Source organism: Parasteatoda tepidariorum, chromosome 1 (genome assembly GCF_043381705.1).
Source record: "Parasteatoda tepidariorum isolate YZ-2023 chromosome 1, CAS_Ptep_4.0, whole genome shotgun sequence".
Classification (NCBI taxonomy): Eukaryota; Metazoa; Arthropoda; class Arachnida; order Araneae; family Theridiidae; genus Parasteatoda; species Parasteatoda tepidariorum.
The window spans coordinates 103,031,599-103,047,466 of record NC_092204.1 but is presented as its reverse complement, the minus strand read 5'-3'; the positions used below and the strand labels follow the sequence as shown (position 1 = coordinate 103,047,466).

The 15,868-nt window shown below is 27.3% G+C and overlaps 1 protein-coding gene across 1 annotated transcript; it reads left to right on the top strand.

Annotated features, from left to right (window-relative positions):
- Positions 1–2,321: 2,321 nt before the first annotated feature.
- Positions 2,322–14,817, top strand: LOC107448811 (uncharacterized). Its single transcript, XM_016064157.4, has 5 exons — positions 2,322–2,905; positions 5,198–5,345; positions 9,004–9,093; positions 9,173–9,237; positions 14,568–14,817. Coding segments are annotated over exons 1-5 (609 nt in total). The 5' UTR covers positions 2,322–2,601; the 3' UTR covers positions 14,570–14,817.
- The last annotated feature ends 1,051 nt before the right edge of the window (positions 14,818–15,868 follow it).

Genomic DNA, 15,868 nt, shown 5'->3' with positions numbered 1-15,868 from the left:
CATACATAACAGCACTTATTTATGGAAATTAGTATGCTCTTCGTAACTGAGAATACAATATCTATATTTTGCATACTATAAGTGATAAGGCAATTTAAAATTTGATCACAGTATTTTTAAAATTTTTGATACACATATAAAACAAGTCATCAACCAAATACTATTCATTTAATATAACCCAATAAAGAGACCTATAAATCCTAACTAATAAAAACTAATTGCAAATCTGAAATTAGTTTTTATTAATTGGGATTTAATTACAAAATTTAAATAATTATTTGAATTAATTATAAGCACTCTTACCTAACAATAATAGACGGTCTATTCAACTTCAGAAACAGGCAATAATTGTATCCTGATCTTCAATCACTCCTGGATGTTTTAAAACAAGCCAACAAATTTCTGCTAGAGTGTATGGCAATTTTTTATTACACCATCACAAAAGCATTAATTACCAAGCTTGTAAGCATTTCACTTCCTAATTTCTGTAAAGTTTATATCCATAAACAGCAGTTATGTCTGTAAAATAAGTTCACACAGCCAATATTTTTTGGGAGATTTTCGGATCGTAATTTATTGCCAAGTCTCGGCAATTTCTGGGCAGCGGCCCACGAGAAACAAAAACATCATAAAAAGTATAACTCGTAGCCACCCCTGGACAAACATCTACACGTTTTTTTTCTTACAAAAATTTGCAAGTTTAAAAGCTATTTGGGACTTTAGCAATTGTAGTTGGCATGACAAATCATGATACAGAAATAATCCCTTATTTTTAATGAACATATAAGTTTAAAAAATCAGTAATTGTATTTCTAAAATTGTTAAACATGTTTTATGATAGGATTTCAATAAATATATCTTTATACAAAACCAATTTTTCTACAAAAATAAATAGTTTAAAAAAAACAATGAAAAAAGTTATTCTTAGTTTAAAATGTAAAAATTTAGTGCATTTTGAAGTATTAAATGCTAGCAACAGTTAAATCTAAAAAGATAAAGAGTTAAAAGTTATTAACAATTAAAATGAATAATAATTATTATAAACCAAGAATCATTAAGGGATTTAAAATTTTATAAACCTAAGAACTCAAATTGATTATCCATAAGCATATCAATAAAAAATAAGCATAATTTATAACTGTACAATAATAATGATAACAAAATGTGTATCGATACAATTTTAACTCAATTTCGTAAGATTACTCGCTTTGTAACCAAATAAATTACTTACGTATGAAACGTGCACTTTTAAGAAAAATTTATATTCGATAATAGCTTTAGTTCAAAACATACAGCAAACAACTTTGATGAAGATATAAAAAATAGTCAAATAAAATTTACATACAAAAGTCTTTAATATGCATACATTAAACAATAGAACTCTTACGTTTTACTTCAGTTCAGGAAAAATAAAATTAAACATACTTTTTTGTTTACAGGAATAAGAGTAAAAATAAGGTGTTAGGTTCGTATTTCTTTATCTTTTTAAAACAAATTTTGTAGATATTATTACTAATAACAAGTGCAGACTGATAAATGAGAAGGATTAAATCAATAATATTTAAGAATTAACAAGAAAGTTTTGTTTCATGGCGATCGCAACACTCGAATACGCCATCTGGGGAGAGACCGGTTTCATGCCTATAGCCCTTCTCCCTTCCCTCTCCTCCTCTTTTCAGTTGTATAGGAATGTACTACGATATTTTCCCCTTTCTTAATATTTTTCCTTTTTATTTAATAAAAATATTTTTTAAAATTTCCATGATACTTTTCTTTAGAACTATGTTTAATGTAGTTTTCAGTTCCATATAGTTTTTCAAGTTAAAAGATTTTAATCTATATGAAAATCAAGAGAGAAACTAACGTACTTCCTTCCTCTATGACTTTCCACACGCTAATGGGGAAAGCATGTGGAGTGTTGCCATAGGAAAAGAGTTCTGCTCTACGCCACCTGCAGCCCATTTCGATCGCCAATAATCACCAACGGATCATCATAACAAAACAACACAAACGCCATATTGGATTAGGGCGTCTTAAGTCAGTCGAACCACCCGTCTTATGACCGATTTGTCATTTTCAGCGTAAGTGTTTCAGTTGAATTGAAACTTACGAGATTTCCCATCATGCATTGCGAAAGTTACGATTTCACCCGTCTTAAGACAGTCGATGTTGCAGTTGAATTCCACCCTAATGTCCGATATTTTCAGTCTCCCGCTAGATGGCGTACTCGAGCGTTGCGATCGCGAATATCGATATATAAGTTTATAAAGAACGCCCTCTTGCGGATTTAAATTTTATTTTAACTATGTAAGCTTTGAGCTGATTTTACAGTTACTCAAAACCTATTAACAAGTTCTTAATTTACTAACAACTTGCAGGTTCCCGCATTTTTACTCGGAAATTTATAATCAAGCTCGTTTCCTACTCTGGATTGATTGAATCCAGAAGTTTGATTTTTCACTTTCTGTAAAGTTGTAACTCAATATAAATCAAAATGATTCTTGCTTAAAATTATAATTTTGAATCCTCAAATCGATGTGATTTTTCGTTTAGAATCTATTTTCAATATTTCTCTTATTATCTCCTCTTCAACAATTTACAATGTCATTAAAAAGGAAAGTAATGCGAGATATCATTCAGAAAATGAAAGACCCCGTGGTTGTGACCAAGCGAATTGTGAAAAGAAAAAATATCGATAAACTTGATAAAACCTATTGCTGTGTGCCTCAGTGCAAAACCTATGGTTTTAAAAATGCTGATGTAAGCTTTCACTGTTTCCCATCGGAAACATCAGACCCTCTGCGACGTAAAAAATGGATTTTAGCTCTAAGAATAGGAAAACCAGTAACCACTGGTATGAGAGTGTGTTCCAGACATTTTCGCACTACTGATTATATGTACCCAGGTGTGGTTCTACATTTTAATTGTTAGATCCTTGAAAAAAGTAGTAAATTTAAGACTTTCTTTAAAATATATGTGGGGATATTTCCGTATCTGTCACACCTGCTACAATCGCCAAGGGGCCCAAATAGATTTTAAACTGCCAAATTTAAAAAAAGAAAAAAACATAGATGCTTGCCTACAAATTATACCTTTCGAGTTGGTCCCTTTCTGTGTTTTTTTTTTTTAGTTTCATCCAGGCTACTGCCTGGAAGTCTCTAAGACTTGGCGATTATTTTGCTGGAGATCATGATTCGGAAAAATCTCCCCGAGCTTGTCCTTATAAGCAACTACACATGTTTGATATTAAGGTTAAAAGAGTAATTCTAAAAAAATGAAACAGAAATATTTACCCTTTTTTCTTTTATTTTGATTAAGTATTTCCCTAATTTGAATAAAAAAATTGCATACTATAATTATTAATAAAAAATATTTGAATAATGAATTTTTTTTTTATTGTAGTAGCAGAATGCTAGAAATGGGAAGACTCCATGCTCTCTATTATAATGTAAAAATATTGTATCTAATTGTTAACTTGAATATTGAAAAGTAATTTAATTTGAGGTAGTTCTGAACTTTACCTTTCAAGTTTACCTTCTCTGTTAAGTGTTTTTAGTTTCTTGCTTGCCAGTTCCAAATGTCCTCAAAACTTCCTGATCATTATCAATATTGAAGTGCTACTTTCAGAATTGTAATAGTTTTTTTTATTATACATTAAGTTAAAGCTTTTTGTAAGGCTTAAGGTTTTTATAATATTTTTAAGTCTTTTGAAGAAAACGTAAAAAGTAATTAAAATATCTATTAATGTCCAAAATTATATTTCAAAATGACTGTTTGTTAAGAATTGAAATTTTCTTTATCATTCAGAGTATTATTAAATCAAAGTGACTGATACAGCTATAAATCACACTTTTTTCTTTTTCTTTTACAAGCTCACATCCTTCAAGGCATTTGCCCTTCTTACCCCAATTTTGAAAGAAAGTATTTTCTTTTATTTCTTACCTCTACCCCACTTCAGACTCTATACTCTTCAATATGGTTACCTTGAGTGTGTAATCTTGTTCAAGTTAGGGGCTGTATCTATTGCCGATTCTAGCTTTAAGACTAACGATCTGTAAATAAATCTAACTTATAAACTTCAAATGAAGAATAATTATCAAACCTTTTACGAATAAAAAAAATAGGTGTTTTGTTTTTAATATGTCATTTTATGGTACATTTATAAGTGTTTGTTTCTTTATGGCTATTTTATTTTTTTCTCTTTTATTTCATAATACTTAAGAAATAAATAATTTGATATGATTGAAAATATACTCCTACAAGAATCATTATGGGGGATATTTCCGTATCGTGATCTGTCACACCAACTACAATCGCCAAGGTGTACAATCGCCAAGGTGTACAATCGCCATGGTTTTAAAGTTGCAAATTTTTTTAAAAAAAACATGTAGATGTTTGCCCGGGGATGGCTATGAGTTATACCATTTGAGTTGGTCCCTTTCTGTGATGTTTTTTTTAGTTTCTCGCGGGCCACTGCCCGGAAGTTTCCAAGACTAGGTGATTATTCTGCCACAGATCACTGAGTTCCTGTAGAAGGATTTTTCCTTTGGGAAGCAAAACAATTTGGTTTTCTTTTCTGCAAACATTTTCTATTTATTTTTTATGCAATTATTAATATTGATTTCCACATAGTTTTAAAAATCCTACATTTTTAATTTATTGCAACAACTGAATCTCGATATGAAAACATGTATTTAGTAACCCCTTTTTGAAGAGTCTGATTTGCATGATTTCGCCGTCGATCTTCATTTTTCCGTTAGTTACACGGATCTCACGAATTGTTTTCTTAATGTGATGATATACAAAATGCAAACCAGGAAACAATTATTGTGTTTTTCCCCTACAAAATACTACAATATTGGTCATAATATTAGAATTTAAAGAATATTACATGCCAAATTAGAATCATTTTTTTTAAAATCCGTAATCTGATCACTTTTCTTCTTCTTTTTTTTTAATGTTGACGCTTCTGTTACTTTAAATTAGTAACATGTATATTTTTTATTTTTAAAAGTATCTTGCAGGAAGATATTAGTACTAGAGAGGTAGGTAGCTGAAAACCCACAGAATATTCTGCCGCAGGGAAATATATTATAATATTAATAACATTTAATATATTTATATTATGATATTACTAACATTTAATATATTTATAATTAATAATATATTTAATGTTCTTTATATTTAAATGTTTTAGAAGTTTCTACTTGGAGGCCCTGTTTGAAAAAAGACAGTGTACCATCTTTAAATTTACCTGTGGATAATCCACCTCCAAAACCGCGTAAAAAAGTTACTCTACCTAAAAGTAAAGAATCTGAAGAACCTGCGGAAAAACCTGTTCATTTGTAAGTAATTTCACTCTCATTAATAGTGAAATATTCTAAAAAATTATAATTTGTAAAATGCAGTTGCAGAAATATTTTAAATGTTATGCAACACTTAAGAAAACATTTAAAAAATTTATATGCAGGGTGCATGAGAAACTATGAAGTCATTACGCATTATTGCCTAGCATTGTTTATCAAACTGGTTGAAACTTATTAACTGAAAAAAATTGGGCCACTATTCGGTATTCAATACTTTTACAGAATATTCGGTTGGCCGACTGTTCAGTCAAGTATTTGGTAAAATACTTTTCGTAAGAGTATTTTTCGACAAAGTTTTTTGTTGTTGATGCTGGAAATTTGAATTGATTTAATAATGATTAATCTAAAATCGTATTTTTTATTATACATTATTCGAAAGAGTTTTTACACATGTTTGATAAGTTCTGAAACATGTTAATTTATGTTCTGAAAGAAAAGTGGAAGAGCAAAATTTGAAATTAGATTACTTTATACTGAAACATGAGTTTTGTACTATTAATTATTATTATTTTTTTAAAATTATATTTAGGCAAGTTAATTTTGTCATTTATTCAAGCTTTTTATTTTAAGAATTGAAAACTTTTTTATTCTGTTTATTATAGCTCAGCATTTTAACGAAACATATCTTATAGATTTCTTTCTTTCATTGTCATTTTTTCCCCCTGTATAGTAAGACAGATTTTCGGTAGTGCAGAAAACTATGATTCTTAACATTAAAGTTTTATTTCAGAACTGAGAAAAAGTTTCTGTTTCTCTTTTGCTTTTTTATTATCTTTTTAATCTAATTTTTTTCTGTTTTAAGACATTTTTTTTATCAAGCGTTCTTATTATGACGTTGCAATTAAAAGAGTTTCTATTACAAAATTCTATTAGAGTTTTTCTTTTCTTTACTTTTCTTGAAAATACGATAATTGGAAAAGTTAATCATTTAGTTTAAAAAGTTTTTTTAAATTGCTTTTTTATTTTTTCTGTTTTGCTTTTGTATTTAATTTTTCTTTATGAGCCTTTTTATAATAGTGCAACTTATGATAGGATAGTACAACTTTTTAAAGCTTTTCTGATCGATTATATCTTTTATGGATACTTTTTTTTCTGAAAATATTATTTTTAGCAATAAGGTTTTCTTTTAAGAATTAAAAGGTTATATTTTTCTATTTCTCTTTTTTCTACTTAAGTTTTTTTAATAGCTGTTATTCAGTGTTTTATTTATCTTAAATATTTCTATTTATCTTAACATCGTATTATTCTCTTGTTATCTTTATTGTTTTAATTTTTTTTTATTTTTTATTATCTATTATAGTTTTTTTCCCTTAACCCCATACCAATAATACAACTAAGTTTTGATTATTTTTCAATATTGACGACACTTATTTATATATAAAAATAATATTTATTAATTATTTTAAAAAAAATTGCTATTCCATTGTTTTTTTTTAATCAAATGTTCAGCCAAATGACTATTTGCTCCATTCCTAAAAAATTACACATACAATTTAAAGTGAAAAGAAAATTACTCAAAGTCTTGCTTTCAGTTATTTTTATATCATTTAAATTATATTACAGGTAAAATAAATCAATAGTTTTTTTTTTCTTTTCATAGAATTGTAAACTTAAATTTACTTGCTATTGTTGTTGAAATAAAAAATCTTTTACAGTTAGCAGTACTTTTTACTTATGCCCGTGTCAGATTTGTGTCAGTAAGTTCCGTATCACGGTAGAAACATTATCAAGCAGTTAAAATAATTGCAATATTTATTTTAAATGAAGAAAAATTTTACTTTCAAACAGTAATGAAATACATGGATTCATTCTAATGCAAGCATGAAACAGTTCATACAGTTCTTCAAGCACTGTTATACTCAAATTACAGAGCTATATTATCCAATCAAGAATTTGAGGTAAAGACAATGAATTTTAAATATTTCACTTGATTCAAAACATTTCAAAATGAAGTGAAACTCATTAATTTTATATTTTCATCTTTTATTGCATTTCAGCACTAAAAATTATCCTTATAGCACTTAAAATTGCATTATGGGAACATTTCCTGTTATTAACTTTCTTATTATAACAGTCTTTTACTATATATTCTCTTTTTTATTTAAATTTTTATAATTTAGTATGTGATGATGTTACACAGATATTAGTACAGTGCCCGCCGTTTATTAAAATCACTTTCGTTTTATGCTCTTTTGGTTTTATTAAGCGGCTGATTTTATTAAGAGGCGATTTAACATTTGAAAAAAGAAAACTTTTTTACGATACATTCTAAATGCACACACTTTAAAAGCTGAAATAATGACCACATTAATGATTTATTTTAACAAATTTAATTATTTTAATAAAGTAAAACCCTACAAAAGATTAAATTTACAAAAGGTTTGCACACAACCAATCAATGGTTGCTTGAGTTGCAGTATTTAAAATTAACTTTTCAACATCATTTGAGAGTTTATAGAAGTTTTTATAGTTTTCGATATTCCTCCTTTTTTGTTCTAAAGCTTTCCGCAATACATTAAGTGCTTTTCTGACTTCCATTGAAGATGGCACTGATGAGTTTATTTCATCTTCTGAGTCTGATTCCTCCATTTCTTGATTGGAAATAACTTTGCAATTTTTGATGTCTGTAACAATTTCAGAATCAGATTTTTCTCCTGATGTTTGCAGGTTATCTTCAAAAGTTACGTAACGTGAAAAATTCTCGTACATTTCATTTTCTTCATTGCTGATCATTTCTTCGAAACAGTTATGAGCCCCATCTCCATTGAAGCTTCACGTTGACTACATTTAGGAAGCTTATCATAGTTTTGCAACACTTCGAATTTATCTTTAAGACTCAAATCCATCCTTTTCGGCATGCTGATAAAATTTAACACCAAACGAACTTAAAAATGATATGCGCTCTAACTATAATTTACTCAAACGGCTGAAATAATATGCACACAGACAGTTTTTGGAAATCTATTCATGTTCTCTGTTAAGATAGATAACAAAAGAAACTTCTCTCCCTTCTATGGTTCATTCAATAAAAAGTAAGATAAGAATTCGACCCCCTGTTGAGTGAGATAGGTTTCTCCAAACTTCATTCAAGTCAAGGAATTAACATTGATTTCTATGAACTCGCCGCTTACCACCCACATTTTTCCTTAACTCTTACACTATGTATATCGCAGGAAAGTGCTAACCACACCTGTTTCACAGGTTTGTGAGTAACTGTTGCTTCTTCTAAAAAAATCTTTCAACTTCGAAAAATAAAATTTTATAAATAGGAACAAAAAAAGCTGAAATATTGCACCTTTGATTTATTATGTAATCAAAATTTTGATTTTAAAAAGCGGCGGCATTGATTTTAAAGGATGTTTTTAACATGTATTAATATTGTAACGATTCGGTTCTTGCCGATTTGATTTTATAAAGCGGCTGATTTTATTATCCGGTGATTTTATTAGCGGCGGGCACTGTAATGATGATAGTAAAGTGGTAAGAATAGGTAAATATTGCAACATATTAGTAATGATAATAAACATTTCAACAAGTATTAGTAATGATTTTGCTACATTTTTTATATCTATTGCGATATTTATTGACATAATTTATTCGCACAAATAACCTATGAATTTCTGATTTATTTTTTAAGTATCAAAGTTAAACCCGTGAAAAATGCAGATGATATAAAGGAAGAACCTAAAGAGTATGTGGATGATGATGATGATCCATTTGCCTTACAGTATGTGAACTTTTTAATTGTCACCTGTCATTTATTCCCCCTTTAATTATTAGTTTTAAAAACAAAATTTTTTTTTCAGAATAATTACTAGTGATGAAGAGTCATCAGATGGATTAAGTGAATCTAAAAAAATGAAACTTACATGTGAGTTATGATTTTTGTTTGAATAGTTATTAATAAAATTGTGTTAAAGTAAGTGTTACAGCTTTGAAGTATGAAATATTGCTGTATTTGTTATTTATATGTGGCAGGGTTGGGGTTATGGACATCCTAAACTGGTTTGGACAGGGCATTTGGGTTTTACTGTCTTAAACTGACTCAAACTGTCTTAAAGCGTCCAAATCCTAACATTGGTAAAAGGTAAAAATTCAATACCTATGTGTAACCATTGTACACATAATAATTACATATAGTAATAAATATTTGATACTTTTTATACAATTTGCTTTAACTTATTAAAGGAAAGTAATAATGTAGGAAAAGATTTATAACATTTGAAGCTCCACAATTCATTAAACAACAAAAGTGAATACCTTAAATATGAATAAATATGCTTTTAATACTGGTAAATTATGTTTTTGCATAAGAATAAATAATGCAATATTAAAAATAATAATAAACTTTTTTAATAAAACAGAAACTTGTCTTTATTTTGTTTCTTGTTCAAAAATTAATATTTATTTTTCACATTATTTTTTTAAAAATTGTGACATAATTTGAGTGAATAGGTTTTGGACGGGGCGGTTTAAACCAAGGATTAATCCATTCTGACCTAAACCTTGCCAGCTCTGATATGTGGTACATAAAACCATTTTGTGTATTAAACCTCCAATTTTGTTGCATTACAATTTGTATTAATTTATGTATTGTGTGCTATATTGCTAAATTAGCAGTTCAGTTGGTAGATTGTGCAGACACTGTTTTATATACATGACTTTAATTTTGTTGACCTACAATTTATAATTAATTCTTGTATTGTGTAACTTATTGTTAAAAGAAGAGTTGAAATGTTGGCATATAAAGACACTTTTAGTTATTATAACTAGGGATGTTACGATTATTCGGTAGACTGAATATTTGGTTGAATATTCAGCAAAGTATTATTTGGAAAAAATTTTAACGGAAATTCTTATGGATATAATAAAGAATAATCTAAAATCGTATTTTTTTACTTTGCATTTTTAGAAATACTTTTTATACATATATGTTAAGATGTAAAACTTTTTAGCTAATGCTCTGAAAGACACATGGAACAGCAAAATTTGTGGAATTGAGACTAGATTAGCTTATAGTGAACCATGAATTTGGTAATGCTGATTTCTTTTCTTTTATTAATTAGGTTTGGGCAAGTTAATTTAATCGTTTTTTCAACACTTTATGTTTTTAAAAATTGAGAGCTCTCCCCCCCCCTGTTTTTTTATAGTTCTGTTGTAACTCAAGCAAAGCATGTTAACGGAGCGTTTCAACTGAACTTTATTCTTTCATTGTCATTTTATTCTTGTAAGGTAAGACAGATCGCTAGTAACATAGAAGTCATTACATGTCTCTCTTTGGGTTTTTTTATTAACTTTTCTTTTAGCATTTTTTAAAGTACGTTTCCAATGAATGTTATTCTTTTATGGTCACTTTTTTAAAAAAAATACGGCAATGTGACAAAGTTAAATCAAGATTTTCAGCATTAAATTTTTCGTTTAAAAAATAAGATTGATTTTTGTTTTGATTTCTGTCCACCTCCTTTTTTTTTCTTAAGAAAACTTATGTTTTTACAGATGTTTTGACGCTGCAATTAAAAGGGTTTCCATTAGACTTTAATTTTTCTTGAAAATATGGTAATTGGAAAACTGAAATGTTAAGCTTTAAAATTTTCTTTCAAAAATTAAGATAAATTTTTATTTTTCTGTTTTGTCTACAATCTTTATTTTTTATAGGTATTTTTATGAAACTACTGCATTTTTAAAAGCGTTCTTGATAGACTTTATGTTTTCATTAATGTTTTCTTAATTAATGTTTTTTTAATAATCTTTTTTTCGTAAAATATTATTTTGGCATTAAAGCCTTATATTAAGAATTAAGAGGATATTTCTTTTTTTTTTTTTTTCAACTTTACTATTTTTAATTTCTGTATAAAAAATAATCTTTATTAATAATTTAAAAAAAAAATTTTGCTTTTTGATTGCCCAATGTTCGGTATTCAGCCAATTTTTTAAAAAAAAAGGTATTCGGCTATTCACCCAAATCACTATTCGTTTTATCCCTAATTATAACTCCATTTTAAAAAATAAACTAAATATGTATTGGAAATTGAAATTTTATCGAAAATTTTTTTCACTCTTTAATAGACTTAAATAAGAGAAGTATTTTTGAAAACATTAAATAATTTCAGAATTTATTAGGTACAATTTTTTTTTTAAATGGACACTACAATATTAATTGTTTTAAATTAAAGGTCTTTTGATACATAATTATCACAGACTGTCAAGTTAATTTTTTTATGGTTGTAAAACATTTCAATTTTATAGATAATTAGCAGTTTACTGTTTCTAATATCTGGAGACAAATACTTTTTTTTGTAAACTTTCAACAAAAAAATTTTTTTTTCTTCTTTTTTATGTCAAATAATAAAATAATCATATGAGAAGCAAAAGAGAATATGTATTAATTACAAATACATCAGTAAAAGCTCACTGAATAGAATTTTCTCTGAACAAAATATGTAATTTGTAAAAATGTGTAAAAAAGAAAAAAGAATCTATGAACGTAACATCAAAAGGTTTTGACATGCATTGTTCAATAAGAAAAAATTGCTAATTTAACTAAATTGGTTTTAATTAAGGCTTTAGTATGTTTCTTTTTTGAAAAGTATTATTAATTTTATTTAAAGATTTTTTTCAGGAAAGTCTTGTTTTTAATTTGCAAAGATTAACGATTTCCTGTTATTTTTTTTTTCAATATGACCATTAATTTTATTGTCCCCTAATTTTTTCAATTCACTTTATTCTTGTTTTTAATTTGCAAAGATTAACGATTTCCTGTTATTATTTTTTTTCAATATGACCATTAATTTTATTGTCCCCTAATTTTTTCAATTCACGATTAGTTATGTTGGAAATTATTTAAATGAATATTAGAATTATTGAATAGAAAAAAGTGTCTTGTTACTGATTAAGTTAGGTTAAGTTCAAATAAAATAATTTCTTGTGCTTTACCTAATTATTCAATAAAATGACTTAATTAGCCAAATCTGTTGCAAAAAGGGGAAGATTTTTCTCATAGATATAAAGTTGAGGAAAAACCATACTTAGGCATTTTATTTTCTACTTGATAAATTTGATTTAGAATTATTTTTACCTCCACTATATATAAACAATTCAAAGAGGATAAAATTAATTTACTTCTTATCAAGGAATTTAAGCAAAACATTAAACCTTAGATACTTACTTTATACATGAATGACCTCTGACACAATTCTTATGGTGTACATAGTAAAATTCTCAATTTTTCATGAATTAAATAAATTTCATTCCGTCACATCAAGTGCACTGGTTGTCTTTTATCTACGTTAGTATGTATTAATATATTTGTTTTAACTTTAAAAGCATACAGGCCATGATTTTATAAAATGTTAACTGTACATTTTTCAATATTTAACGATGTTGAATTTTTTCTTTTAAGATTTATTAAAAAATTTGATGCTAGGGTGAGGAAAACATTTTTTGTTCAGAAAATAAGTTCGGTTTAATGTGATCATAGTATTATTGTGACATTCCAATGTTACCTAAAATATTCCCTAATTTAGATTTTGGCAACAGAGAATTTAGAAAAAATATTTTTGCCTTTATAAAAATAATAAGTTGGCAAGTTAAAGAATTAAAGTAACTTTTATGTTTTATTGCCATGTATTTTATTTTGACTTTTAATTTTTTCCTTGCTCATTCTACAATTACTTCTGGTCTAGGCCGTTGTTGGCTCCTTCAACAAAAGTGCTCTCTAACTTCAAATTTTGTAAAATATTTTAAAAAATTTTTTCAAAGCAATGTATTACCTTGAAATATCAATTTCTAATTATAAAATATTAATTTAGCTTCATGGTGCATAGCGTTTTTTAAAGATGCTTATTTTTGATTTTCGTTATTTAAAAGCCCTTTAAGGTGCTTTTTTCATTGGGTGTTTTTAAAAAGTGCTTAATTTTCCCTTTACAAAAAAGGGATTTATTTTTTTCGTTACCATGTCGATTTTCGCCATGCATTATTCAAGAGCCTGCTTTTCGCATTGTTCTATTCAACATTTTCACAATTCATTTCGGCGTACCGTCGGTCCATAGCGTATGAAAGCGCCAATCATTTTACATGTTTGATGAAATACTTGCGAGTCAGTGTGTGTGTCTACTGAGCTGGGTTCTGTGAGATTATTGCCTTTTCATGTGCAACTCTGCTGCATTTTGCAAGATATTCTCAATTTCAGACTTCATTTTCCGCCCTCTGATATCGTACCGAAAAATCTCCCTATCTTTTTATGGTGGCTAATATAATCCAGAAAAGAGTTCTTTGTCTGTAATTAGTTAATTTATCATGATCATCTAAAGTCTTTGAAAATTATTTTGCATTTTGTTAATGTATATTTTGAGTGCTTAAAAAGTACTTAAAAGGTACTTATTTTTTGTTGAAAGATTTGGCTATGCACCCTGAGCTTATTTTATCGGAAGCTTTAATGTTTGCAGGTTTGATTTTTTGTTATGTACTAAATTTGAAGAATTCTTACAATAAAGCTGAGAAACATTGCAAACATAAATACAAGAAAAACATTTCGTATTACATAAAAAATACTATTTAAAAATGAGATAAAATGATCCTCCCTTGCGTACAATCTTATTTCTGGTTTATGTTTCAGCATTCAAATGTCTGCTAGATCTATTTATAATTAAGGTGGGTGCCTTTATTTAGTTTAATCTTAAGACATTTTCGAAAAAGTTCTGGGTTATTTTCTATTAAAATATGTGTAAGTTAAACATAAAATAAAAATGAATTTTTTACTTAAACTGATTCTATCAGTTATTTCAAGAAACAACTGGGTACTATGTTAAATTTCTTTCAATTTTATACTTTAATGATCATTTCTTGTTTTTTTTGTTGATGTCTTTTGATAAATGATGATCGTTCAATGCGATAAGAGTGACATTTAGGTACCTTTATAACGATGCAGAAATGGAATATCGACAGAACAATAGTTGCCATTATGCAATTTCAGGCTAGTTAAAAATATTTTAAGAGTTCAAGTTAAAAAAGGTTACGAATAAAAATTCATACTTTTTATATTATTTCTTTATTTTATATAGTTTTTATTATTAATTAGTTACTAAAAGATCTTTTTAATGATAAAACAACCAAATTTCAATATCATTTAAGAACTTAGAATGTTTATTGCTGTTTACACTTTTTTAATTATTATCATTAATTAAAAAATTTTTTTTTTTGCAGGATTAATCTTCAAGTTCAGAAACTTGCGAATTTTAAAATATGAAATTCATATTTGTTTTCATTTCAAGCTGATGCAATTTTTTGGATTGAAATATTATTGTATATTCATGTAAATATCAAAGTTATGTCATTTTTTTTATTTTGGTTATTTATGTTTAAAGATTGTCTTTTGTAATACTCAACTGCTAAAACCGTTTCCATGTAGTGGAATATTGTATGTTTGTGATATGTATTAAAGTGTGTTCTTTTATTTTGTTTCTTTACATTTATAAATTGCTGTTGATTGTACTAAGTTGTAAATACCTAGATTCCAGTATTGAAGTGTCTAACGTATCATTGGGCCTAGAGGAGACTGGTACAAATTTTTCTTTCAAAAAATAACTGGGGATCATATTTTAAAACCAACTTAGATTTGTATTATATAGTAAAACTAGGCATAGCCTTGAAGGCTTTGCTCATAGCCATTATGATTGCTTTACAATAATTTTTGTTACTTGACAATTAGCAGATAAGTGCGGCGACTGAACTTAACTTAATCGTAACCGCAACAGTTACGATCAGTAACTGTCTCTGTCATTCCGCGCGAAGAAAAAGCCTAACCGCCATTGTAGACGCACTGCTCTAACTTTCATGTTTTCCCTTGTGTTCGTTATAATTAAATATTAAAATAAATACTAATTAAAATGTAAACTACGTCTATTCATCTCCTGGACACAACCAACCACCACATAAGTAATAAATTATACAATTAAAAGAGCCTATGAAATTTTATTGTATTAGCAGAGATTTAATATCAAGTTCTATTTTAATAAAATTTATATCTAATCATTACTCTCGGTTATGCTTGCAACTTAATTCATAATGTTTTGTTTTTTAATTATTTAATTTTTGGTAGAAGAAAAAAACTTTTTAAATTTCTTTCTTTCTCCAAAAGATAATATATGTAACAGTAGTGCTGGGAAATTAACTTCTTATATTGTTTTGCAATTTTAAGTAGTTATTATTTTTATTTCATGTATTAATTAGGCAGAATTTTGCATAAGGCACATAATATAAAATTAAACATAACTTAATTGCAAGATAGAGTTAAACCGTAAGTTGCAGAGTAGGCCAAAAATGTAATCAATTACTTGTAATCATGATTACAATTTTCAAAAATTTTGATTACAGCTGTAATTATGATTACAATATTGATTACAGTAATCAATTACTTGTAATCGTGATTACAAAGTTTGATTACAGCTGTAATCATGATTACATAGTCGATTACAGTAATCAATTACTTGTAATCATGATTACAA